Source organism: Sebastes umbrosus, chromosome 2, assembly GCF_015220745.1.
Source record: "Sebastes umbrosus isolate fSebUmb1 chromosome 2, fSebUmb1.pri, whole genome shotgun sequence".
NCBI lineage: Eukaryota > Metazoa > Chordata > Actinopteri > Perciformes > Sebastidae > Sebastes > Sebastes umbrosus.
In genome coordinates this window covers 26,204,410-26,229,302 of record NC_051270.1, presented here as the reverse complement: position 1 = coordinate 26,229,302, position 24,893 = coordinate 26,204,410, and the positions used below count along the sequence as shown (strand labels likewise).

General features: G+C 39.6%; 1 protein-coding gene across 3 annotated transcripts in view; it reads right to left on the bottom strand.

Annotated features, from left to right (window-relative positions):
- Positions 1-24,893, bottom strand: part of tub (TUB bipartite transcription factor) — a 60,379-nt gene that overhangs the window by 13,383 nt on the left and 22,103 nt on the right. For 2 of the 3 annotated variants that reach the window (XM_037759278.1, XM_037759285.1), the window contains exons 2-3: positions 3,416-3,467; positions 1,449-1,611 (exon numbers count right to left, since the gene is read on the bottom strand). In XM_037759278.1, coding sequence (XP_037615206.1) covers positions 1,449-1,611; positions 3,416-3,467 — 215 coding nt within the window. Of the gene's footprint in view, positions 1-1,448; positions 1,612-3,415; positions 3,468-12,462; positions 12,888-24,893 lie in introns of those variants that run through there. The other variant, XM_037759295.1, reaches the window with a different exon arrangement.

Below are 24,893 nucleotides of genomic sequence, written 5' to 3'. Positions count from 1 at the left end.
GGACTTGCGGCTTCTACAGAAGCATAAACCAGCGTTTCACAATCTCGTAGCTCATGGTAACTACCTTGAATGGTTACGACGTTATGGTTAATAATCAAAACCTCACTGTTGAGCTCTATGAAAATATTAAATTATAAGTACATAAATGTTAAAAATGTAAATGGTTGCACTGATTCCTAGTTCCAACTATAGAAAACAATGTTTGTTTAGAAGTGTGAACTGAAATGAGAACTGCTGAATTTAATCATCTTTCTCTATGAACGTCAATCAAATCTTACAGTAAGTATTACAGATGTAGTTTTTAAAAAGGTATCTTTTTACAATGAGAAAGATTTTAATTGAGTATAACAGATACATTTTTGCTTAAAGGAGCAGTGTGTGGGATTTAGTGGCATCTAGTGGTGTGGTTGCAGATTGCAACCAACTGAATACCCCTCTGCTCACGCCTCCCTTTTCAAGCATGTACTAGAACTACGGTGGCCTTCAGGTAACATAAAAACATGAAAGGCTCTATCTAGAGCCAGTGTTTGGTTTGTCCATTCTGGGCTACTGTAGAAACATGGTGGAGCAACATGGTGGACTCCGTGAAGAGGACCCACTCCCTATGTAGATATGAAGGGCTCATTCTAAGGTAACAAAAACACAACGATTCTTAGTTTCAGGTGATTATACATTAATGAAAATATAGTTATGAATATTATATACCATTTCTGCTAATAGATCCCACTAAATCCTACAAACTGTTCATTTAAAATATACATACCGGTAACAGTAACTTTGAGCTGCAATTCAACACCATGCAAACATTCAGGCAGTACATTTCAGATTCACTCAAAGTAAAAGACATCCACTTCCTGCTTGTGAATAGAGCAATGTAGAGCTAAACAGTAAATGGAAGTGAGTAGATTTATTCCTCTTGTTTTGGGGGATAAATGATAAGGTTATTATTCCCCCTCTTTCCATCAGAATATCAGCATAGTGCAGAGTAACACTTTGCCAATACATTTTCCCTCATCTCAGCAGGAAATGTGACAGATCGTGGCCTTGAGCCCAGAAACTGGCCCTCTGAACTGAGGATTAGATGGCTGCTCTGGTCTCTGTGTGGAGATAAGTCAATCCCAGCCTTAAAACCATTTCTGCTCTCCAGTGGATAGATTTGCAGCACTGCGTGAGTGCCTTCAGTTCGATGGCGCAGAGTGTTGCATTGGTTCTACATGAGCTCTTATTCAAAATGGTAACGTTAGCAACTGTTCTTTTTTTGTATTATTCAACTATTTCTATAGTTAGATGTTTGGCGATTGTGCTACTTGTACACAAAAACAGCCCAAAAATAAATACTTCCTGTAAATCAAAACAGATCGATCAAACAAGCAGTCTGAGATCTTTATTTGCCATAGTGTTTCTTAAACCCTCTGAATCAGCAGAGTCCCAGAGGAGTCTTTACTCACCATGGTAGATGGTGCTGCTGTTGCTGCTGAGGTAGGATTCCACCAGCGGAGCCTGTTCCTCGCTCTGTTTGGTCCGACGAGCGCGAGATCTCCCGTCCACATTAGACTGGACCATCAGAGGCTCCTGCCTCTTCTTCTTCTGCTTCTGTTCAAGGAGCGCTCGCTGTTGTGGAGGTTTCACGTGTACATGCACACAAACATGCCCGGACAGAAAGAAAAATAATGGAGGCACAGTTTCAGCAAATGAAAGAAGTTACACCTTCACATTATACATCATTATAAGGGAGAAATAAAGATAAAACTACAGTGGTACCAAGGTCACTGAAGTAAGGACCATAAGCTACAATAAAGAACAACCACTATATTTGTGTGGCCATATTTATGCTGACAATCAGGAAACATGTACAAGTTTTATCCATACAATACTGCATATGACACATTTCTAAACAATATTGCCTCACTGAGTGATTATGTAATAATTTGGCTGCTAATTGTTTAAGATCACCTCACTTATAATCAGAACACCATGAGGCAAAGCTTTATTCTACTCTACTCTATACTTAAGTCCTCAGACATAATACAGAATACAAAATACACATTTTAAACTAAATTCATTGTGATAAACCTCTGTTGGTCTGGAGGAGGAGCTACAGAATTTATTGCTGCACAAACGTCCACTGTACATTCACTAGATATTCTCAGAGATAAACTAACTCTTCTGCAGTGTGTAGTGTGCATGCATGCACGTGAGCGGAGCGAAAGAGCGAGAACGAGCGCGGTGTGTGAGTGAAGGCAAGCAGGCAGAGGAGCAGAGGAGCAGAGTACAGCAGAGACTCCGGCCCTGGAGACCAAAGCTACGGTCTCCCCCGCGTCCTCCGACCGTGGCCAACACTGTTTTGCAAGACGGGCTTCACTAGATATAACTTTGCGGTTTTGGTGCTTCCGTGTAGTTTGTGTTGGAGTCTTGTCTGAACAGCGTAGCCACACGCGAGCGCGCATGGGACACCGACCCGGATTGATTTATACGTGTAAGAAGTTACAAACAGTCCCTTTAAACAATATACATTTAGGCGGTGTTAACAATAATAAATAACAGTAATTTTTTTCCTCTCATCAGTAAAACAAACAGAATGTACACTAGCCTTTCATATTAGATTCAATGTTATAAGTAGGCTACAGTTATCAGAACAATATGAACATTCAGGCACCCTCATGAAGCTCAAAGGTGTACTGCAGATATAAATGTTAAATAAAACACTATGAAATAAATTCTGCAAATTTATTTGGCGACCCTGATAAAATCTCCTGCGACCCACCAGTCTTTGGGAATGACTGCTTTAGACAGAGTGTTGAGTTTAAAAGCACGTCTCAGATAAATCTGTTGAGGCAGGACAACAATCTGAAGATGTTGCAGGATGAGCTACCAGAACCACTTTGACCTGAGGCTGATATTAGAGCTCTTCATCTGGACTAACTGTCAGCTATATGCAAGTCCTCTAACCAGAGCTCATCAAATATTGAAGGTTACTATTAGTGGAGAGAACTCAGGCTGCAGAGCTTTGCAGCGCTACAGCATCCTCTGTAAAGCTCACATCATGAGAAAGATGTTTTGTATTTACATCACTTTAAAACACACTTTAAAAGGCACTTTAAACCTTGTGAGAGTCTTTAAAAATAACAGAAACCAGTTGAGTGAAGAGTAAAATAAAGAAGTGCTATATTTTCATGCCATTTCATTTTCACGCTTGGGTTAATACTGCTTGGCTTTAGGTTTTCTACATGTTATTTTTATACACAGCCTCTCATTAGAACTCCGCTCAGAGAGATAACATGTCCTAGCTGGCCATTTGTGGCCTCGTGATGGAGCAGCGGAAGTTTGTGTCATGATAAAAGTGCCCTGTTATAATTGATTTTGCCTCTGTGCTACTCTGTTATCAGAGCTGAGAGGAAGAACAGCAAAGACGTACCTGTCTGTCCAGCTTCTGCTGTCGGAGGTTGGTGCCCTCATCATCTAAAGTGCTGCGAAGAAAAGAGCAAAGAAGAGTGGTGTTAAAAGGGCTCCTCAGCTCCTCAGACATTTTCCAAACTGCTTTAGTTAATTCACTTGAAGGTTGCACACTTACAGTATGTGACTGTATTTTAGCATCATTGCTTTTGATATGCTGTATATGGTAATGGAGCTTGTTGTAGACTTCAGGAAACAGTGCGTTAGTTTCTGCTGCAAGACATTTTGTCTTCACATTCATACCCTCATGGCTGTGATTACTACCGCACACTCAAAATGCATTGGCTCATTAGTCCCTGAAAAAACAAAATGAGTATATTAATTGTATAAAAGGTGTTTTTAAAGCTTATTGTTACATTTTTTGGATTATTATATATTATATTAGATGATTAAAAGTATTAGGGAAGATTTTCTAGTCTTATATTTTGGGGTGAGTAACGCAAAAAGCCTTACCTTTAATGTACCCTATTGTATGCACTTCATAAATATACAATAGCCAGCCACACTTGTAACCTCCATTTCCCTAATGTGCTTTATGTCAATGTCTGATCAAAATATGTATTAAAGAATAAATTAATAAAATAGAAACATGACAGACAAGATATACAGAATATTATGGACAAGACACAGGACAATGTATTCTCATACAACGGTTTATATGATATTTTATGAAAAAGTTATTCCTCCTTTTTCCACTCGTTACATATACACAGTCTTTTCAAAATAAACTTCCGTCTTTACAGCAAACAACTTGCTTAGATTTAAGCAACAAAACTACTTAGTAAGATTCAGGAAAAGATCTTGGTTTGGCTTAAAATAACTTTGGAAGTGCCGTTGCTTAAGTACAGAAGATACGTGACAAATAAATCAACGTTGACTCCTGGTTTCACACAAGACACGAACGCCGGTCTCCTAGGCAAAAGTATTTTTAGACCCACCCATCCACCCCGACCTCCTCCCTACGCTGCGTTTGTCACTCTTTATATTTCCTGGTTACTTTTCACAGGTATAGCTACGAACGGTGTAGGAGAATGTGTACAGTACATTACAGTGTAGCTCAACAAATCCAACAATAAAAAACACACCGATCAGTTGTAGAATAAGTCTAAAAGAGGACAGGGCTGCAGAGATGACACAGTATATATCTTCCGGACGGCTCAGCAAATGTTTAATGAGAGCATGTGTACTTTGATACAGCTCTTTAGAAACTCCCCTTCAATGAGTAGAGCCAGGAGGGCTCTCACAAAGCTGTCAGCTGGCTTCTTCTCAGTGAGTGCAACAGCGACAGAATCAGAGGCATCACTTGAACATGATGCTGTAAGTGATGTCATAGTGTGCAGAGAAAAACCTATGATGAAGCTGGTCCAGATCATTAGTGAGAGAAGAGGCACGGTTTGAGGGATCCCTGATTTCCATTTTAATGATGCAGAACTGCTACAGAGTTCCTTCTTCAACCGTGTCCCTTTTACTAAACAAACTCCTCCTATCACTGAGACGCTGCTTGATTTCCTTGAGAGCCATAATTAGATTTTAGGATGGTTTTCCTTGCAGTAGACGGATTATAAAATGTTAAATAGTCCATTACATGCTCTGTAAGTTAATTTGCATTTGCACAGCTTTAAAAAAATAAATAAAAGAATTGCCGCTGAGATTTTGCAAGAAGGCGTGAAAAAAGGCGTGACTGGATGTGCAGATCTGCTCAACTATGCCGACAGAGATTAACTTATTATAACTGCAGCAAACAACATTGTCCATGTTCTTCCTAGAATCCACGGATCACACGTCAGAAGCTGTAGCAGTCAGTGAACATATGGACGGCAGCGTCTGTCACAAGAAAGGCAGAAACAGAGGGTCTAATGATGGCGGGTGTCGTATGCTGTACAGATTGTGGAAGCCCTCTGAGGCACATTTATGATTTTGGGGCAAAGTGAACAGCAGCTGCTCTACACCTACACACTTCACCTTTCAACAGAGAGGATATGATAGATGAAAGAGACTTTGTGTGTACAGTATCACCGCATTGTCCTCTCAGTCCTATAAGGTCTCTCAGCAGGTTATCCTGTTGGTGTTACAGAGGAATGTGACAAAGGTGCCACTATTCTGACTATTCATCATGTGTACATTTACATTATTTAAATCTCTCAAAAGCATTCTTGTGTCCTCTGCAGCTCATTTAATTAATGATGCAATGCAAAGAGAAAGCAAGGACAGAAGGAAATCACAGAGGATTCATTGCATCACGTTCCAGCAGCACAGCATACAACAGACTGCACGATATCAAGCACACACCTGATCTCAGCCTCTAAACAGGATTCTCTGCTTTCCTGAGCAGATTGCTCTAAAACAACTGGGTAATACCTTTCCCTACAAGAACATCAGTATTGACTTGATCTTTTTTTTTGGGTAGTGCACTGCATCCTGACGTAATAGAGTGCTACAGAATGAGTCCTAAAACCCCCAAATGAGTTAGCATTTTTAGACAGATGCCTGAAATAAGGTCTGTGGTTAACACAAGCTTAAACCTGCAGTAGACAGAAAGTTTGGCATTATTGGGCAAAAATTCCTTAATAACCTTTCAGCATATTGTAATTCAATGTCAGGATATAGTCGCTGAGTTATTAAAAATAACTTTTTTTAACCATATTTGCTCCATTTCTACCCACTGCAGCTTTAAGAGATTTTAACGTTTTGTTCTAAGACATAAAATACGTCAGTAAATATCCCACTCGTGAATTTTGAAGCTTTTATACATCTTAAAAAAGGCGGTTGCTAACAAGTGGATAAATGAGACTAATAATCATCATCACGCCGACTCGTCCACCTTTACAGTCTCGTTGTTTATACTCGCACTCATGCGACCATGGTGTAGTTTGTGTATACTCTCACGTTAGCTTTTTACCTCTGGTGATTGCATTCACACTTAAATCATAACACTGGTGTTCATTTGTGGAGATTATCTTGATGAACAAAACGTGTAAGTATCATAAACGTTTATTTACCACAGAGCTTATTTTCTGCATTAATCCAAAACCCAATTGAAAAATTCCATTGGCTTTTTGTCGAGGGAGCCCACAGCGATGCTAACTTCCTGGTCGGCCTACAAAAATACGTCATCCCTGGAGCACTCTATGTTAGTGGGCCTAAGCAAAATGAATACCTAAAAGGTCAGTGTAGCGCAAAAAAATGTTGGTAACATGAATGTCTAAGTGATTTCAGCAAGTTGTTTCTCTCTCCACCACAAAATGCTTCAAGTGACTGTTAAATAATATATACAGAGATATGATAATCTATAACCAAACACACATTAACATAAAGGGATAAACATTAGGGACTAATTTATAGAGATAGCATCAAAACCCAAGTTACAGTATAATAACCACTTACATCGCAGAACACGTAATCACATCACATTGTGTACAATGTAAAGTACATTATTAGCCACATGCGCCATATGAGAACAGGGTTGCTGCTATTTTCATTATCAATGTTATTTAATTAATTAACCAATTAACTGTCATCACAATTTTCCAGAGTGAGAGCTAGTTTTACATTTGAGAAGCATTTTTTTTTTGCTATTTTAAAAATATGCATCACTTCAAGGCTTGATCAAATATAACAGAATCAGCATTAATTAATAGATCAATTGTTTCACGAGTAAGTGAAATGGAGCGGAAACGATCGTTCCCTGCAAGAGACAAAATGAAGGAAAAGAGAACTGAGAATTGAACAGATATATTATTTTTCATCAAACAAAGTTTAATTTAAAAATCAATCAACCAATGTTAGGACATTAAAATATGCTAATTTAATACTAATACTTTAATTCAATTATAAAATGAGCATTAACATAGCTATTAACTATAACCTTCCTCTTCCAGTGTTCCCTGATTGAACAGCTTTTAATTCTAAATGACCATCAACCAATGACTCACTCATGATCCACTGGGAATTTGTTTATTATGCATGGAAGAATAAGTGAAACTCATCTAATGTAAACAAATCAGGCACAGCGAAATCACAACAAATCCAATTCTGAATGTATTTGTGACAACGTGTCCTCCACAAACAAAGTTATAATTTGACAGATGCCGGTCTTTCTAAGTAACATTGTTAAACGTCGTCTCCATGCCGACAACAGCACTTCATCCCCACATTAGACCTTTCCTCATATTTGTGCTATTGTTTGACGTTTTTAGTAAATTTTCTCTGTGACCCAAACCAGGTTTTGAATCATACTTTTTTGACACTACACCACCGTCACCTACTATAAAAATCAGGGGTTAATGAACCCCCCAGGTCCCTGCTGCTGTGGAGGATCAATCCCTACTCACTGTGCTGCCTTTTGCTCCAATAATCTGTATAAACTGCAGTAGATTAATCGCTCTCATTAACAAAACAACAGGTTATTTATCCAGCACAAGTGATTGGCTGGTTGCTCTCTGTTTCCAGTCCTCCCAGCTTTTAATCACTGTCGACAGACTCGCTGATTGTTCCTTCAGCTTGTGTGGCCGGGCATCTTGGAGAAACCTCAACGGCTCCTAATTAGAGGGCAACGAGAGGTTTTCTCCACAAGAGTTGGAGAGAAGGAGCTACGGCAGAAGAGGAACGGATGAAAGATGAAGAGGGGGAGTTGTCTGCTGATAAGTGATGAATGAGAAAATTATGTTGTTTTTCCAGCACTCTCAACTATGACTGAAATTGCAATGTTATTATGGCTTTATATTTTTACATGATGATTCAGATTGTGTTTCCTGATTCCATTTCATTCATTCTGCCTTTTAAAGGATATTGTGCTACATATTCCGCTTACCCAGGCAACTAAATTTTTCTGCATGTTCTTAATAATTGCACAAGTCTCCTATTTTATATTACCCTCTAAATAATAAATTAATATTTTATTTATTTATTTAGGGGGTATTTATTATTATTATTATTATTATTATTATTATTATTATTATTATTATTATTATTATTTCAATTAATGTCTTAAATTATGTATTTTTTGTTAATAACTTCCAATGCATGTCTTTAAAACCAATAAAATGTGATCACGCAAAAAAAACTGATATCCCGTAATATGTGTACGTTTAAAAGCCATTTTTTACTCTCAACAATTAAAAACCTTTCATGCATACTGCCTGGAGATGTATAAATAATGTGGCCACATAGGTGAATGTGTGTATTTGCATAATCAATTTGGTTGATTACACAATTAATTACAACAATGCTGACCAGTTATTGCAGGGCTGATAGTTACAATATAATTAAAAGCAGAATGCATTTCCGATTTTGTATTTGAGTTATAATGTTCAATTTTTTTACTCTGCAATTTGTTATCGCTCAGCTTGATTAATGCCAACTGCGGCAAGTTGTCATTTCCCATTAAACTTTACTGGTGCATGATAAATACAGCTAACAGGTGGTGTGTCCGGTGGTTCATATACACGTCACACCTCTGCCAAAAGCCTGAACGTTACAGTGACCGTGGATAGTCAGTCCTGCAGATTAGTCAATGAACATTCAGTCTACCTGCATCTCTGCACTAGCGACTCTAGTTGGACCACAAATGCCCACTCACATGCAATGGAAATGTATTTACCTCCCACTCTCTGTCAGACACACAGACAAACAAAGCACTCCAGGTCTGCAATCAGAGTAATCAAGTGTGTGAATAGGCATCAGACAGGAAGATAATGATACACACAGAGCTGTTTCAGCGGAGGTCAAATAGCTCGTTATTGTCAAGAGACTCTGCTGGTCACCCACCGATAGGGAGGTTTTTAATCTATTTAAAGAAAAACACTAAGGTGCAAGAAGGACAAAAATATCAAGAATGAGGAGGGAAGAGCTCTCTGCAATATTTATTGATGAAGCCAAAATGTTGGTTACTAGACCACCATCAGGTCAAGGGAACAGCTGGTTTACAAAAGCTTGTATTCATCATTAAACACTTCATTGGACCGTCTTTTTCCATTAAAACTGAGAATCAAAATTATATTTTGAACTATTTGATTGCTGTTTATCTGATTATGTTTAAAGGCAAATGATTCATCATTCTTTTCTGACTGCCTGTATGCCCATACTGAAATTAAAATGAATTTGTAAATTACTATATATCAACATTAAGAAAGCAGAAAATAAACCCTTTGCAGCCTATAGCAAAATATTACAATAAAATTCTGTGCAAGCAGCTTATTACAACTTATATTTGCGTTTATTGTTATGCAACCTCTAGTAACCGTAGTAATTATGGCGGAAGGCAGGAGCAAAGGAGGAACTCCGGTGTCGTAGTATAAAGAGCAGTGGGCTACCTCCGGGTCGGAAAAGTGAAACCAATGCAGGAATGCCTTAAACTTGCATTCTTTCTAATAGCCAGCAGGGGGCGACTCCTCTGGTTGCAAAAAGTAGTCTGATTGTATAGAAGTTTATGTGAAAACGACCCTACTACTCACTGGATTTATTACCTCAGTAAACATTGTAAACATCAGTTTATCTCCATCACTAGTTTCAAGTCTTCTTCAATACAGCATGATGTTCATTTACTAAATTATGGCCCCATTTAGAGTCAAATAGACCATAAAGCAGGGGATGCTTTACAGCGTGGCTACCTTGTGATTGACAGGTCATTAACACGGCGTTGTCCTGTCTGGGTGTTTTCCGCGTTTTCGTCTTATCACTTTTCACAGTGTGTTTTCAGTTCATGAAAGTTAATTGTAACATTTTGGTCGCCTAAAAACGTCTTATTCAGCGTTCGGTTGTACTTGGCTCCACCCTCTCGTTCCACTTCTGGTTGCAAAAAAACAAGATGGCGATGGCCAAAAGGCTTCAAATCAGCAGTCCACAAACCAATCGGTTAGTTCACGATGACTTCATCTACTTCTTATATACAGTCTATGATAAAGAGCGACAAAGTCTGCGTAGGGAAGAGGTCTGGTGGACGGATGGGTCAAACAAACACAGGACCTTCACCCAGGAGACCACTGTGTCCTATGTGAGACCAAAAGTCATCGTTGACTTATTCTAACTTGCATACCCAAGTTAAAACTTGCGTTACGTGACCTAAGGTATTTTGGAAGTCATTGGCAAACTTGGCAATTCTGTTGTATAGGTATGAGGACTTGTTGGCTGTAACATAAGCAATATATTTACAGTAAACTGTACCACACGTCAAGTTCGAGACAGCACTGTTCACAGGCAATGCTGTGAAATATGCTGTGAAATTCAGGACTGATTTTGATCTCTTCTTATCAAAATAGCATTAAATGCTGGCTGTTGTAAATTTAATATTGTTCAGCATTTAAAAAAAATTAAAATTTAATTAAAATTTTTGATTTGGACACAAAAATAGTGGATTTTTAATTAACTCAGCCAGCCACTAGTGAATTTGTGTGTCGGGGGAGAGACAGCTGTGACTGCTATCAGTCCCTCTCAGACTCCTCTTCACACTTTTAAAATAGTTTCATATGCATCACCAGGTTTTATATGTGTGACTGTCACTGGCTGATGATTCTGCAGCAGCACCTGCCAACACTGGAGGACAATCCGATATGCACACAAAAGCATGTTTAATTTTCATTTGCATGGTGCAATGCATGAAATTTGATTGTGAGAACATGAATCTGATGAGCACTGCAATGACCAAAACTGACCTTGTCAGTAAAGTAAATAATAAAACTAATATTAACACAATGTGACATTAAATGCCCCATGCATTGCATTAACCTCAGATGAGATTTTCTGAAAAAGTAATTGTGAAATAATTGTAAATTTCACCATTTCTTTTGTCAAGAGTTTACAATTTCTGCTTTCCTTGCTGTCAGAGAAAAACAGAAAGAAATAGAGATTCTTCTACCACTGAAATGCTAATCTGGCTCCCCACAGAGAAGAACTACTGAACAACTGGCGTTCTCTGTGTGTGTTGTCAGCTATCTTTTCCTTCATTTTGTCAATTTCGGTGAATGCATGCACAGTATATCTCTAATGAGATGAGAGAGGCACACGGTGCAGCTGTCTCCTCCAACTCTGCACAGAGGCCTGCATTTTTCATGGCAGCTTCGCTGGATGAGGAAAAACTGCTCATTGAGGAAGAGGCGAGAAGGCCAAAATGTAGAACGAGCCAATAAATACTGTTTGTTCCTCCAACTACTGCATCAGTCATGAATAATTAATTTTTGTTTGTTTAATAACTTCATAAAATGCTGTTATTATTAGCCTTGTTATTTTATGTCTTTTCCAGCAGTTTAATTTCATTCTGAAATTCATGGATTGCCACCGTAACTTATAGCAACCGTGAACCAATGGCATCAAAGTAAGCAGGGAAACCATGGCAATGGGTATTCAATCAGAGGCAGGAGACAGCGGCGTTAGTGCTGCACTTGAAATGATGAAAGCAGATATAGGTTTTACAGCAAGATGCCTAACGCTCATAAATGCTCACACTTTTGTTAAAAATACAAATTATGTTCCCAGCATCATACAATACAGACCATACGCACACAAAGGCAGGAACTTCCTCAGTGATTTTAAAGACAACCAAGTGAGAAATATGTTCTATATGAATGTGATTCAACATCCTACATTCATCTTCTTTTGAATCCAATAAAGCAGCACTATTTCCAAATCTAATTAAAGGCAGTTTTCCTCCTGTGAACCAAACTGAGACCTCAATAGTTATTGCAGTTGAAATTATAGGATTCACTTTTGCATTATTTTTTTTTTTCCTATGTTACTGCTTAAAAAAAAAGAGCCTCAGTCTTAAACATAAATACATATAACATTTTTCCAATGTTCATATTAGCAAAGACAAGAATATTATGCCACAAAAAAATCAGTTCCCATCCACATTGTTTGCTTTTATTGTGCCAATTCAGTGTTACCGTTATCAGTCTGATCTTGTCAGACACTCACATGACTGAACACCCGCTCAAATACACAGACACACACACACACACTGCTTCAAAAGATGAAAACTGTGCCATTTCTCCTGTTCTCGGGCATGTGGTACAGTACCTGTAGGGGATCCAGTCGGAGGAGAGCTTGGAGCTCATTCTGTATCAATCACTCTAACTGCGAGGCTGACGGCCTGCAACAGCACCAGAGCAAGTGGCTACGGGGGTCTGAGGACAGCGATCACAGCCAGAGAGCCCACATCGCCTGTTCATCCTCTGCACACAGCCCTATATTCCCCAGCCTGCCCGTTGTTTCTTCGTATGTCCTCTAGCCGTGGGGCTGATTTAACAATCCAGACAGACAGCCTCACTCCTCCGTCGTGCACGGCGAGCACATGAAATAGCCGTTTTCTTCTCTCCCATGTGTACGCTCAATCCAGTCAATGCCTCTCCTCTTCTCTCCTTCCCATCTACCTCCTCTGCTCCTGCTCTGTGCTGGCTCTCTTCCCTCGCTCTATCTAAATCTCCCTCCGTTTCTTGCCCTTTAAATCCCCCTCCCCTTCCCCTTCCCTTTCCTCTCTGTCCAAATCTCGCTCTCTAACCAATCTATCTCTCGTTATCTCTCGTGTAGCATCACCTACAGCAGCATCGAGTGCAAAGCCTATAAGCAAAAAAAAGGTTATAGAGAGTCCCCTTTGTCTCGCCTCTTTGATGTTCCCTCTATACGCTTTATTTCTGTACAGTGCCACCCCCACCTCTCTCTATAATGCAACCACACATCTCTGTTTCCTTCTCGCACACTATCTGTGTTGCGTGAGGCATGTAAAGCAGGGACTCAGATGTGTTTTCTGGACCATAATTTATTTATTCTCTCAGAGTAAGAGGCATTAGCATATGACTGTGCAGACTAGTGTTAACAGCCTTTAATTCAACACTCTCTTACAGCCAGACAAAGGCAGCCTGTGATAGTGCCACAGCTCTGAACCTCTCTCTCACACACATCTGCTTCCGCCCTCCGTCTGCCGCCCCTCACTGTCACCGCACAAACACACACATCACTCACTGTGCTCCCAGGGTTATTCAGGAGTCCATCTATAGACAGTTAAACCCAGCGGCTTCCTCGTAACAAAACTGCTTTACACAAGGAGTCGATTCATGTCAACTCCATCAACGAACATCTCAGTTTTAAGTGTGTGATCCGAGCGTGTGCAAGTGAAATCATCAGAAACAATCCTGACAATTATTTGGTGGGAAGAGAAATCTATGGCTTGTGGGTACGGATAAAAGCATCTTCTCATCCACGGACTCCATGCAAAACAGCCTCGAGCTAAGTCTTTTATTTGATGTATTTCATCATCCATGTGTTGCACCAATTCCTGTATATTCACATGGATTTAGGCCATTCAATGCACCAAACCATTCTGAAATATACAAATGCATTTAAGATTGCTGAGCATTTGTTGTGTGTTGTAGCGTACAGTATGTAGTTCAATCTCCCAAGGTCAGATCATGTGCTGATCAGATTAGAGACATTCTGCCACATGGTAAAGCTGTGACATAGCATTCAGCATTGCGTAAATTGTTAGTTACGTCAGCAAAGACTGGTCAAACAGTGGAGTCACTATTAAGGGCTTTCAAGCATCTTCCCTCTGGGATGTTAATAATCAACAGTTAAACCGTTTACCGACATTAAGCATTTTAACCGATTAACGCTATTTAATTCATTAAAAAGCTGAGCAAAACTCAGAGGTGCGGCTTGACACTTTAAGGAGAAAAGCTGGTCCACCTTAATAGCCCACCTTAAGGGAGTCTGAGTTGGAGTTACAGATACAGGAAGTCGGCTCTGGTCTGGCTGCATGTCCGCGACACTACACGCAACACCGTGGCTGCTAAGTTAAAATCCTGGACGGGTGAACTGGGGACTCAGTTGTCTGTTGTGCTCATACACTACAGCTGGCGCACCGCTGCATGCGAGGCACAAATCTTGTCGGTTAACCGTTAATAATGGGTTAACGAGGGTCGGTTATCGGTTGAGAAGATTTTTCAAAATTAGCATCCCTACTTCCCTCAATTATTTATTGTATGACTTAAAAACACAAAAGACTGATAGAGTTCAGTGGTAGACTGCCAAAGTAAACCGGGGACGGAATGAAACGGCCAACAGAGAAATAAAGACAAAAATATGTGTTTTAAATTAAAGTTTGATGTGTTGAAATAACCAACAAATAATGACTTACATTTAATATTATTTAAAAGCAGTGCTGGGCATGTTACTAAAATATAAATTTGGATTACACACTCACTACTCATTTTTAAAGATTTTTCACTTTATATCTCATTTAGGGCTGCACCTAAAGATCATTTTCATTGTCGATTAATCTGTTGATTTTTTTCTCGATTCATTCATTAGTTGTTTGGTCTGTAAAATGTCAGAAAATGGTTAAAAATGTCGATCAGTGTTTCCCAAAGCCCAAGAGGACGTCCTCAAATGTCTTGTTTTGTCCACAACTCAAAGATATTCAGTTTACTGTCGTAGAGAAGTAAAGAAACGGAAATATTCACATTCAAGAAGCTGAAATCAGAATTTTGACTCTTTTTTCTTAAAAAAAAAATGATTTAAACTGATTAATCGATTATCAAAATAGTTGGCGATTAATTTAATTATTGACAACTAATTGATTAATCGTTGTAGCTCTAATATAATTTAATATTTCTTCATTTATATCATAATACTCTGTATTCCCTCTGTGGTGTTGCACTGTACAATGTAAAAAGGTGTGCAGTGATAGAAATATAGAATCAGAGGTTTTCAATTGATTTTAATTAGGGCTGTCAGAGTTAACGCAAATTTGTTTTAATCCCACTAATTTCTTTAACGCATTAACGCAATTTGTGATATTTAGGTTGTAGTGGGCTCAGTTTTAAAGCTAGAGTGAAGATACTGGTATCATATGAAACTAGAAAACCTAAGAAATTCATTGGTACCATGTCATACTAGTTTGTCGGCAAGGACCCTAAATATCGCTCCAAACTTACACTAAATTTTGGCGAGGAAAAGCTGTCATAGACATTTTCAAAGGGGTTATGATTTGAGCATATCTTTTATGCTAAATGCAGTACCTGAGAGGGTTTCTGGAAATATTTGTCAATGTTTTGTGTTGTTAATTGAGTTCCAAATCCAAAGGAAATCACCGAAGGGAGACAAATCAACCTTTAAGGTACATTTTGAACAAATTAAAAATGTGAGAATAATTTGCAATTAATCATGAATAACTATGGACAATCACGCGATTAATTGCTATTAAATATTTTAATATTTGACAGCCCCAAATTTAATCTATAGGTTTTCAATATGTGACTTTCAAATGCCTTTCCACAATTCCAAAATTGACAATTAACCGGAAATGAAAACGGCCCAAACAAATCACAAATCTTTTCTTCAGGTAAACTGGTCAATACACTGGAAGATCCATCCAAAAATATGTATACAACAACTTGATGTTATTCTCCTCTAGAACCGACAGCATCAACGACGACTGCAAGAGCTTTGCTGAAAACATAATGAAACATTGATTGCATTCTCAGTGCTATGGCCTTTCACAAATGTCAAGTCACAAAGGTGTTTCGTTTTGACTCGAACAGAAAGAAACTGTTGAGAGAACGGACAACAGTAAAAAAAAAATCAGCTTTCATAAAATTCCAAACGGATCGATCCCTTGCACAGCGTTTCTCTCACCATGTCACAGACCACCAGGGACGTTTCAATAACTGGGGAGTCGAGTGGAAGGTTGAGAATGCAATAGACAATTCTTTGGTAAATACCTTACATAATAAAGAAGTTTGTCATTCTGCTCTGTAAAAAGACGAGTAAATTATTACTGTATTACATAAATTACTGTGAGGCATGTTGACAACAGTGTATTTGACTGAAGTGTGGGCAGTAAAGTCAGATGTCCCTCCTACTCAGCTCCGCGGCTGTTTCTTCTGCAAATTACACAATCCACTACACAAGAAAAACCCTGGACTTCCCCCGTCAAACTGAGACAGACTAAAAGACAGACGGCGTAGTGTCACAACCCAGGAGAATGTAATTTTTGTGATGAGCAGGTAAAGCTGCAAAAAAACAACCTGCATCATCAATCCACCTCGTTGCAATTATCACCGTATTTGAGGAGCAGGACGACGCAGTAATTATTAGGGCTGGGACGATTCACCTATCTCCTGATTCAATACTATCACGATACTTGGGTGCTGATTCGATATGCATTGCGATTTTTAAGTATTGTGATTCATTGCGATAACTTTTTTAACACTAGACCATGGGATAAAGTTGAATCATACACTTCTAGAGACTTTTCCTTTTGAAAATATCTAAATTCTTACAGTAAAAATGTTTGATTTTCAGCATGTATGTAGTTAGAGATGTCCTGAAGTCAAATATATCAGTCATTGTCAGGTGTTATGTATTACATGTTTTCCAGTAACCTAAAAATCAAAGAATAGACATTTCCCTCACAAATTTGTGGTATTTTCTTTTTAATTTATAAGGGACATATAATGTTTTGTACTTCTGGTTAATATAATCCAATCAATCTTATTTCCATATATGTATTTTGTATATACAGTTCCCCTTGTTAACACCTTATTTTGAAAACCGGACGTAGTCACACGTGTAGACTTCTGCTAACTTCACCAAATCCGTCGCTAGCTCTCCCGTCAGCTCCGTTCTCTTTATACATCCATGGTCAGCTCCATCGGGGCTGTTTGAATGCATTAAACATTCTCTATAGTTGTAGCATCTGCCAATTTGAACACGATGATGAGAGTGACGGCTGGCTTGACTGCACGTTACCGTAATACGATAACATCTCCTGTCCATGACAGAGTTAGCATGCAGCTTTAGCCATCATGTCTATCTCTGTTTTGCCTGGTAATGTGTGAAACCCAAAGTGTTTCCATACTTTACTGTATGTGTAGTGTTTACCACTTTGGATTTAAATTATGAGGGTGCAGGTCATATCCACGCAGACCATCCACCGTCTTCTACTTTTTCGATGCAGCTCATTGCGGCCGACTGCTGTTTGTTTTGAGTGACGGATACGGAACGGATATGATGTCACGTTACTCTGACTACAACAATAAAAGCTGTAACTTCCTTCTACCTCTGCATAGACTCAAATGAAGCAAATATATTGAGTCTGGCATTAAAAAAAATTATTTCAAAATCTTAAACAAAGAAATTGTGATACATACTGTAGGTGAATCGATTTTTTAAATTTTTTTATGGCTCGACGCCACATAAGATGGGGGCAAGAGAGAACACAATTCTATGCAGAAATTCATTAAGTATGGTTATTAAAAACGGAAGTTCCTAAGAGATAAATCTAGATGACTGGCTCTGTGGTTAATGGTGAATACCCCGCACATCAGCTTGTGTGATGAAAGTGGAAGTAAATGGAACAAGCCACTCCGCTGAGGAACAGGTGTAGGCACAGCGCCCTGCTTAATATTTGATGCTGAAGGGAGGACTTTGAAGTTTGGCCATGAGAGAGTTAGACGTGAGAGAGAGGCTCATGTAATTCTGTGAAGACAAAAGTATTTTCTCCTTCCTACTAGATTCAGCAAACAGAGCGCTTTCCTTTTTCTTTCTCCCCCTCCCTCTGGTCTTAGCCATTACAGCATTAAACAGCAAATGATAAGATCCTCTCGACAAATTAGATTTTTCCAGTCCTGAATTTGTCCAGAGTTTTCCCAGAGGCATTTTATTGTTGGTAGCAGAGGGCCAGCAGTATCAGTAATTATAATAATGGTCCTGGCACAGAAGGCACACACTGATGTGAAAATGGATCTCTGGCTTGTGTCCGCATGTCTTAGTCAGAAACCCAGCTGCAGAGCACACGGCCTTAATAATAGAGCAGCCTGATGGGGCATGCAGGAGGACATGTGCCGACTGATGAGTGACATTTACCTCTGCATGTACCAGTCTGTGCGTTGAATATCTGTGTATTTTTATCAAATCAACCAAAAAACAACACAGAAGCCACAGCTAGCGAGCAAGGAGGCCGTTCCTAACGTGCAAAAAACAAACTTTGTGTCCATGATTTTCTGATGTTCCAACTCAGACATATTACTTGTGTTTTATAGTAGACACTACATCATTTCTTGCCAGCTGCTGTTGCCTCACTTTCGTGATTCATGTGATTGACTGGATTCACAGCAACTATGTGCTGCCCTGCATCCCAATGCAGCGGCTCTGCCTTCGAAGGAACAGGCCTGTGAAGTTGCAGACCTTGGAGGATTGAAGGGTTGCTCCTCCTCCTCTACTGCATACTGCAAAATTGCCATTTCTCACCCCTACAGCCTCACAGCTTTAAACAGTGCATTTTAGCAGCCTGTGCGGTGCGCCTTGCGTTTTCCACCTGCAAAACGCTCTATTTGATCGGGGCCTAATAGTGCTCGGGCGGTTCTCATCAACTTATAAAGCAAATAAGGTGGTAAAAAGTACCAGTGGTAAAGTTCCATGATATCTGAGTTTGTAGTAAATACTGTGATGGACTTTTGGAAAACATTTTACCAGGTTAATGGCAAACATATGCATGTGTGATGCACAGTGTGGGAAGAATTGTTATGTGTTGGCCAACAACATGCCAAAGACGCTAACAAGACCAAACACAAAAACCTGATAACTAAATTGTGATCGGGTGATATTCCCAACTTGGCAGGTTGGGAAGAACTAACCAGAACGAACCATTAACAACGACCACCGTTGCAACGTGTTCTCCAGATTCAGGATTGCATTGAAGAAGCCTTTTGGAATGGGTTAAACTCAAACTCTTATGATGTACGATATGCAGCCTTAAAATGCGGACTTCGAAGGAGGCAATTAGGACACAGCTAGGGAGTGAGTCACTGACTTGATCCACATTACATCACATCACACACGGGAGCGTGCTGCACTTCAGAGAGACTGGAGGCAAGCTCAGGGATCCTGTCAGCAGGAAATTGGTGGAAGCTAAAAAAACCTTCATCTGCATCAGGATTAAGAGGTGGATGGTGTTTAATAATGATCACATGTTTAATTATGCATAAACAAAACAAGACAAATGATCAGAGAAATGAATGGGTGATATCAGATGGAAAGTAGCGAGTGCTACTTGATGTTGCACAGAAATAAAGGGTTTCAGAAGTTCAAGCGTGCCGAACTGTACACACCTAGTTACTTAAAATCGCTTCTTTTGCAAGAACTTTGAGCATTTACATGATCATGATAGGAAAACAGCCTGAAAAAAATCATATTTTTAGTAGTGCTAAAACCTTTTACAGGAGAAAAACACACACTTTAAAGGGAAAATGAGCTATTGTTCCCTCTTCTCACTCAGGAAAGTGGCCAGAAAAAAATCTCAGTCATGATCAGATAACATTTGATTGTTCGATTCATACCGGAGTGCCAGGCTGCCAGCCTGCTTAACAATGTCACAATAAAACCACCCTGAATTAACCACGTAAAACACAATATGGGAAAGCTGATTACACAAACTGATTAAAAAATCCCACTTCCAGCCAGAAACAGCCCACTGAGACTGAGACGCTCTATGAATCAGCAGCAGTCTGACGTTCCATTCAGTGGATGATATCATCATTTATAGATGGAGACCTCGAAAAATGTCCCCATACAAACATTCAAAGAATTCTATTTGAGAGCGACGGTGGGAGGCTAACAGGAGAAATCCAGCCTTCGACGGTTGCAGTGAGGCATTAACAGTAGCACGTTTTTAAGGGGTAGTTGTAAATCTTAGAATGAGAGACGGGGAGAAACAGAGAGAGACTATGTGTGTTTGTGAGTGTGGGTGAAAAAGCAAATCTCACAGATTCAGAGACAAAGAGGGAGAGCTTATGCGTGCAAAAGAATGAAAAGTAAACGGCTTGTGTCCATTATTGATTGAATGTAATGTGTGTCCTATCTATTGATTCCCTCTAATGTGGGCAATGTGGAAAATGTGGATTTATAATTCAGTTGCATTTTCAGGGACCACTTCTTTAATAGCATCACATCTAGTGCACCTGAGACTGTGTGTATGTGTCTGTAATCAAGACTGTAGCGCGGCGTGAAACTATGCTAAAGAATCAGCAGGTGGTTGACCGACACACACACACGCACACGCACACGCACACGCACACGCACACGCACTCACACTCACACTCACACTCACACTCACACTCACACTCACACACACACACACACAGCCTTTGTATCAACAAAAATCCCTGGATCTCATCTCTCAGTGCCCAGTAGAGGGCATGCATAAAACATGATTTGGATTAGAAAATGTCACGCTGGATGAAACAGTGTCCCAGTGTCCCAGTGAGACAACCAGATGGACTGCTTCGATACACCAAAGTTCCTCTGCATCCTCCTCTCCATGGCACAGCTGGATCTGTGTATGTACAGTATCTACAGTGTGCTACTGCTACCTGTAATTGCCACGTGATCATCACATTTGCCTTTTGGATGCCTTTCTGCGTGTTGAATTGAATCTTAAACAGTAGCTTAATCTGATCTAAGGTCTAAATATAACACTCAAATTTAAAGGGGACCTATTATGCTTTTGTGCTTTTCCCTCTCCTTTAGTGTGTTATATCGTTTTTTTGTGCATATAAAAGGTCTGCAAAGTAACAAAGTAGGGATGTTAATAATTAGCCATTCAACCGTTAACCGACATTAAGAATCATCACTGATTAACGCTATTGGTTAAACGGTTAAAAGAAATATCACAAATTAATTAAAAAGCTGAGCAAAACTCAGAGGAGTGGCTCATCACTTTAAGGAGAAAAGCTGGTCCACCTTAACAGTCCACCTTAAGTGAGTCTGAGCCGCTGTTGCAAGATAAAGGAAGTCGGCTCGGGTCTTGCGCTGAGGAGTTGTAGCAATTATTCACCGACAAATAAACTGCACACACACTGCTACAGCTACATTAACAGTTATAACGCCACCGACAACCCCAAACTCACCGCCGCCACACACACACGGTCTGTCGGACACTCGCTAAAGTTACGTCCGCGCTGAGAGACCGTATGTGTGTGAAAACGACGAGGACAAAGCCACCAGCAACGCTACAGCTGCTAACGTAGCACAAACACACACGTTCTGTCGGACACTCGCTATCGTTACGCCGGGGTGACAGAGTAACGTTACGCCAGGCACACACAGCTGACAACCTCGCAGCTAAACTAAATGGTGTGTCCTCGACCATACACGCAGCACCGTGGCTGCTAACTCTCCCAGACGGGTGAATGGGGACTCAGTTGTCTGTTTTGCACATCCACTGCAGCTGGCGCACCGCTACATGCGACGCGCTAATATTGTCATTTAACAGTTAATAATCGGTTAACAAGAGTCGGTTATCAGTTAAAAAAAAATTCAAAATTAGCATCCATATTACAAAACAAAGTCCACTCCAAAGGGAGTTACTCTCCCCCACAGAGACACTGCTCCTGAACTGCATGAAATGCCTTGATTGAAGTCCCGCCCTTTCTTCCGTAATGTGGTGATGTCACCAAGTAACACATTTACATAATACCTGCCTAGCAGCTAGTTCGGCATGCCCTCAAACAAAGCTAGTTAAAGCAAAGCGGGAGCGGAGTCCGAAGAGTTTGGTTCGGTTGACAAATCAGAGCAGACTCGGCTTTTCAGGGGAAAACAAGCATTTGAAAATACTGTAAGCACAATAAGTCCTCTTTAATTCAGAACTAATATCTTCCATTAAATAGTTTCAAAGATGTACTCCAGATTGGAGGATATTATAGATTCCACTAGTATCTCATTAACAAGTAAAAATGTTTTGAAATCTGGGACAGCAAAAGACAAAAACTGCAGTGACAAAAAAAGTGAAATAAAAGTGAAAAAAGGTTATTGTAAGCTAAAACTCACCAACAGAAATAGACACACTTAAAACGATATCTGATAAACATGACATAAACACTGCCTTAATAATAACACCCAGAGATCTGAATCAATCCCTCAGCGTGACAACCTGAACAATGACTATATGTCGATAGCTGTGCTAAATTGGTGTTTATGGCAGGGTTTCCATTTGGAAACCACTTGTTTCCACGGGCAACAGACAAAGACGCACAGCTTAGTATAATAAAAGGCACAAAACTCAATATGGACTCATGAGTCATCTCCTGCATTTTCCCTCTGTATATACACATGTGTTTACATTTCTAGACAGCCAAATTATCCCCTAAACCCATACTGTCATTTTCCAGTCCAGTTAAATATACAACCTTGTGATTTTTTTTCCCCAGCTGTTGAGTTATAGTGCCCTTGAATCAAACATTCCTCAACAGCGAACTGCGAAATTATAGCATTTGGTTTTGTTAATCTACATTGTTTCTAACATTATTTGGGGTACATACTGTGTTAAAGTTGCAGTTCGTGAGATCTGATGGCATTTAGGAGAGGTTGTAGATTGCACCCTCTCCCTAGTGCCCAAGTGTGGTGGCCGACGTGAAAACTTGAATGGCCTCTATCTTATTGTAAGAGTAGTGTAGGTCATTTGGAGAATAGCAGTCAGTGCGAGTGTGTGTGTGTGTGTGTACGCGGGAAGTGAGTGGTGAAGCAAGAGAGAGAGAGCGGCGACAAATGTGTGTGAGCGAACAAGTGAGCTAGTGGAGCAGAAGTTAGTTTAGCTTTAAGAATATCGAGTGAATGTTCAGTGGAAGTTGCAGTTTGTGCAGAAATAAATACTGTAAGACCAACAGAGGTTTCCTGTGTCTTGTTTCCCGGAGGCTGAGTGGAGTGACGGGGGTTAACCCCGGAGAGAGTAACGTTATCAACTCTGGCCCAAGCAGGAAAAGTTAACACAGTGGTTTGTCCGTTCTGGGCTACTGTAGAAACATGGCAGTCGGCTCCGTGAACATTAAATACACTATATACACTAAAGAAAACATACTTATAAATATTATATTCCATTTCTGCCAATAGATCCCCCTAAATGTTAAACACCGTTCCTTTAAAGGTCCCATATCATGCTCATTTTCAGGTTCATATTTGTATTTTGGGTTTCTAATAAAACATGTTTACATACTTTAATGTTTAAGAAACCCTTTATTTTCCTCATGCTGTCTGCCTGAATACACCTGTATTCACCCTCTGTCTGAAACGCTCTGTTTTAGTACATTTCAATGCAATAGCTTCGGTCCATGTTTACTTCCTGTCAGCTGATGTCATTCATATACACTGCTGCAGGAAATAAACTGGGACACATTTAGAATGTTTACGTTTAAAACTTTGAAATGGTCTAAATATTGTAGATTTGTGACATCACAAATGGACAGAAATCCTAACGGCTTGTTTCAAAAGCTCAGTTTCTGAATACGGGCTGTGTGTTTTTCTCTGAGGATTAAGTGTTTCGATACTTTGACAGTATTTATATAGAACTTAACCCTCCTTTATAATATAAAAGCCATGAAAATGTCACTTTTTATAATATAGGACCTTTAAATAGTGTCATCTACAATATTAATCAAAGCAGGCTGTTCTCATACATTGTTGGCACTTAAACTTACGAAAATTAATGCACTATAATTCATATATAACCCACGTAATTGTGAGCCAGGACGTGCAGGGCTGCCTCTAGGAACGTACTTGTAAGTTACGTAACACACATACTTATTTTAACACAAACCAAACTCTTTTCCTAAACCTAAACAATTACTTTTGTTGCCCAAAACAGGTTGTGCACGGCAGCAGCTTGAGCAGGCGCACTGTTTGATTGTGTAGCTAATCATTCATAGGAGAGCGCACGAAAAATAACAAATAACTTTTCGTGAGTTATCATACGAACTGTTGAATGAGGATAGAGGTTTTCCTCCAGGTAAGACTAAGGCTTTTCTCAGGCAAGTCAAAGATATGTGATATTCACACACAGTTATGTATTAACTGTTTTCCAAAGCAGCCGTCTATTTTAGGTCTTAGGCTTTCATGTTATCTCATATTTGCACATAGCACAGGTTTATAGTATTCTTAATATTAAAGTAAATACTTCTTTTATAAAACTCTTTTTAAAACTCCATTTTACAATCCTTGGCTCATATGCATACATATATATTCATAGTATATTGCAAAACAGGCTAAGTACTTTTTTATACAACGCATTTTCATCACATTGTGTGGGCACTAGCAGACCAGGAAAAGTGAGGCATAATGTGTCCTTTCAGAGGTTAATGACCCGTCTTTGGTTCAAACAGAGGATAAAAACGACGTCCTGTACAGACTGACGCACACACACTGTAGCTCACACCGTGCTGACAGGAAGGCAGAGATGTTAAATGAGAGTGTTGTCTTTGTCAGGTGCTGTACAGCGTGTGAGTCCTCAATCTATCTTTAGAGGGTTATATGCATGTGACTCACTGTTTCTAAGCGGTGTCTGCATACTTATCCGTCTTCTTCACAATTTATTTTTCAGTTCTCAAATTTATTTTTTGCAGTTCCACACACTCACGGCCATCATGTCTAGTTTGGAAACCTCTCGTTAATCACTGTAGATA